General features: G+C 52.1%; 1 protein-coding gene across 1 annotated transcript; it reads right to left on the bottom strand.

The window, feature by feature from the left end:
* Window positions 1-401: 401 nt before the first annotated feature.
* Window positions 402-932, bottom strand: BBA_08742 (uncharacterized protein; the record flags this gene model as incomplete). The annotated part of the gene is made up of 1 exon (XM_008603839.1): window positions 402-932. One exon carries the CDS (start codon window positions 930-932, stop codon window positions 402-404), a length of 531 nt encoding a protein of 176 aa, XP_008602061.1.
* Window positions 933-4,003: the final 3,071 nt, after the last annotated feature.

Below are 4,003 nucleotides of genomic sequence, written 5' to 3' on the forward strand. Positions count from 1 at the left end.
GGAACAAAAGAAATCAACCCCAAGTAAACTCCAGAAATCATTGAGGTGTTGCCGAGCTTCTCTCAGACAAACGCTCCGTGATGTTGCCCCGACATGAAAATAGAAATGCGAAATAGGATATTATAATGAACAAAGATGATTTTGCTTTTTTCTTGGTATGCAGGACGCCGTTGTAATGCCCGTCTTGGTACAACAAATTGGTCGCTAGGAAAACAGTGTGTGGAAAAGTAAAGTTGTAGTTGTCGTTACGTGATCGAGGTGAGTGAGGAGGGTGCATCGTGGTTTTTTTTCTGGCCGTGTGTCGTTGTAGTGTGGTGATTGTGTGGCTGTGGTGTATGTCGTCGTAGCAAAGCGTCGTAATACGTGAACAACAGTCCGGTGGTGTACAGGACAACGCCATATTACTGGGATCGTCTTCGTTGCAAGCGGACCTGCTCAAAGGATACAGCATACGCCTGCAGCTCCTTCTTGACACCATCAGAGAGGCGTGAGGCATCCGAGGCGGTGCTCCGCATGGAGCACAGGCTGCTGTGGGAGCTCGAGGGCGTCAGCTGGCGGAGGGGCAGCGACGACGACGACGATTGGGTGGGCAGGCGATCGGCGCGCAAGGATGAGTAGTATCCGAGCAGCGGCTTGGCCGTGGGCGTGGTGCCATATGGTTGGGCGTTGCCAAAGTCGTAGGCTGGGGAGAGGTAAAACTTGGAGCGGGCCGCGGGGCGGGTGTTACTTGTAGGAGTAGGAATGGCAGCAGAGGCCGTTGACCACGGGCCCGAGGTGGGAGCAAAGCCCGGAGAGCTGGCCTGGGAGGAGGGTGATGAAGGCGACTTTTCAAAGTCGGCGAGGCGGCAGGACTCGGAGCAGTAGGCGGCGCCGTCGTGAACCTGCTTGTCGCAGGCGAGGCAGAACTGGTGGGCCCAAAGATCGAGGCTCATGGTGGCGGTTGTGGTGGTGTTGAGTGGTGGTGGTTTGTGTGTGCCTGATTGCAAGTGATGGGAAGACGATAAATTCCGTCTACCAATCAAAGAAGAAACAAGAAACGGTAGTCGTGGCGGCAGTCGTGATGCTGTCGAAGTGGAACGGTAGGTAGACAGGTGACACTGCGAGGACCGGAGAGGTGCAGGCTGACTGTGATAGCGAGACTGGTAGCAAGGCTTGCAAGGTTGTGTAGTGATTGTGTGATGAAGGAAAGAAGAAGGAAAAGGTAAGAGGAAGAGAGTTCGTTTTGTAAAGAAGAGAGGGAAAAGTCGCTGGGTAGAGGGAGCATGTTAAAAGACGTGTCGAGGAAGAGGGCAGCGGCATGTTAAAGTAGTGAGGGTGAATAGCAGCACAAAGTGGTGCACCAGCCAGCACGTACCAGCAGTGGTCGATGGCTGCATGGGAAGTGGGTTCGCACGAAGCGGGTCCGTCCTTTGGTGACTGTGGACTGTAGCGGACGGGACCAAGGCCTTTGGACGAAAAAGTTTTAGCGCCATTTCCAAGTTGCGTACCTGCCTCCCGTCATGCGCCTGAAAAAAAAAATTTAAAAGAATCGAAATGATGATACGGGTGGGAAAGGAAAACGGGCTGGCGGGCGTTAGTCTAAAACGGGCAGTGACGGAGCCGAGAGACTAGCATGGGCCGTAGAGGTAGCGCTGCAAGCTGTGACAGGGGTTGCTGTAGTGGGGACTCGTTTTGGGGAATAAAAGACAAGAGTGAAAATGTAGAATAAAATAAAAACCCAGGAATATTCATACAAAATTCAAGGGCCCACATGCCCTGCAGCAGATGCGAGCGACCATCCAGCGCTTGTTCCCTGGGGTGGACACTAGATTGCCGGGGGAGGAGGGGTGAAGAGTCTGGATGTGTGTACCCCAGTACAATTCTTTAGATGCAGCAGCCAAGCTAAGTCGAATTATGCAAGCTCTGCACAATTCGGCAAGGTGTCGAGACCATGGGACTCGCGGGGAGGCCGTCGACTAGTAGCCGCCGTGGAACGGGGGTGGCTTCAGCTAAGCAGCCTCTGCGTAACAGAAAGAATTCGTTGCTAATAATTAGAGAGAAGAAATTTGCTAAGAAAAAAAAATTAAAATAAAGTAAATGGTGAAAGAAGCTCGGGAAAAAAAGGGCAAAAGAAAAATCTTGCTTGTCACGCAAGCCCGTTTACACGCACGCACTACACGCACTACAAACTGACGACATTGGCTCCCGCAGTGGTGTGTTTCCACTACCAAAACACGCAACAAGCCCCCCGTAGACACTTGACACTGTACCCTGTGACACTTGAGCTGATGAGTAAAGTCTTTTTTGCTTGTACCATCCAGCGGGCCGTCACACCTTTTTCCCTACCTCCTGTTACAGAACAATGTCGGACCAGTCTGACTGTTGACTGATATTATATGGATCTGGTGGTGCAATTCCGCTTTCCGTGCTCCGAATTGCTCCCTATTACACAACCAGTCAGCCAATTGCGACGATAAATTATCAGGATTAACTTGAAGATCTGCTTCCCGTCGATGGCGCCACAAGAGGGTCCCCGAGTTTAAAGAAAAAAGAAATAACTAGAAAAAAGATCCAGCGCAATGCAACTGCCCCGGCATCGGCAGCCTGTTGCTCATACTCCCGTGGCTGTGTATCAGCATTCCAATCATGTACCCGTCGCCGTCACTGTCATTCATGATCTGAGGAAGAGTGAAAATTTTTCTTGATTGTCCTTTCGTATCAAACTGCGGCGTCTGCCTAGTCGCTTGGGGGCCATGTGGTGTCCTGTACAGACAGAGGCTCTGTCCGCCTTGTCATGCACCCGTGTGCAAGCGACAAGGTATTTACGCAGAGCACCCCGAATACATCAAGGTGCGGGGGTACAAGCTCATTCCATATTATCACGGCGACACCAGCAAGTACCAATCTTTACTGCAATTCGTTTTGACCTTGCAGGAAACATTCATTTGCCCACGCAGTGCCTTTTGCTCTTCTCCATTCTCGCCCCGTGGCTTGATCTCTACATGCATGCATCCGTGCATTTCTCCTGCTCCTGCGGCGGCCCTTTCCATATCCGCGTACCCCATCACGCAACTTCACGCAGTACTTTTCTATAACCACTTGCCACGCTTGTGCTACCATCAAGACAGAAAGACGAGCAAGAAACAACATGAGACGCTCCACTGCCCAAAGAAGTACGCTGGCTGGCTCTCCATTATCAGCCACCACCACGAAACACCACCACGAAACACCACCGCAAAGCACCATCAAAAAACACCACCCAAAAACACCACCACCACCCACAAAGGAATGCATGCATTCTGCGACGGCTTGGCGGCCCTGGTGCTGCCACTTTGCGCTTTGCCGCCCACAAGGCACCTAAACAGTGCAGAATTTTACCCTCAGGCTCACACGCCCTTTCGGAGCACAGGTCATGCCCCCCCCCCCCCCCCCCCGTTCCCTTTCGTCTCGGCCGGGTCCAATGTCTCTGACATATTTTTCAATACCGTACACCTTTACTATTTCAGCACACACACCATCGAAAAAAAGCGTTACGTCCATTCGAGTTAGCGGTGGTGGCGACTCGCTAAAAACCAATCATCCGCTCCCATCAGCCCCAAGCCACCAACGACCTTTTTTCCATTTCTGGGCTAGCCATCCAAACCATTGTGGCCATGATGATACCTGCCTGCGGCCCGCCAGACTGTTTTCTTTCTATCAGCGTTGGTGTCGCCACCCTCTGGGACTGTGTGCGTCGTCGTTGGCTCTGAATGGACGGGGTTTTCCACACACACACACCTTGTTCTTTTGGTGATGTGCGACGTGATCTCGGCGTGTTCGGCCAAGGTCAAGCATGGACGAGACTGCCGATGGGTATGGTGTGTCGCACTCGAAAATCTGTGGCCACAGTCATGCCCATAACATGTCGCTTATCACCATCATATCCCGCGTTTGATCCTTACGTATTTTGAGCCCGGCCTGAGCAGAGCCATACGGTCAACAGTTTCGTCATGGTGCAGCAGCTACTTGCATGTCGAGATCGACA

Source organism: Beauveria bassiana (assembly GCF_000280675.1).
Source record: "Beauveria bassiana ARSEF 2860 unplaced genomic scaffold BBA_S00039, whole genome shotgun sequence".
NCBI classification, from domain to species: domain Eukaryota; kingdom Fungi; phylum Ascomycota; class Sordariomycetes; order Hypocreales; family Cordycipitaceae; genus Beauveria; species Beauveria bassiana.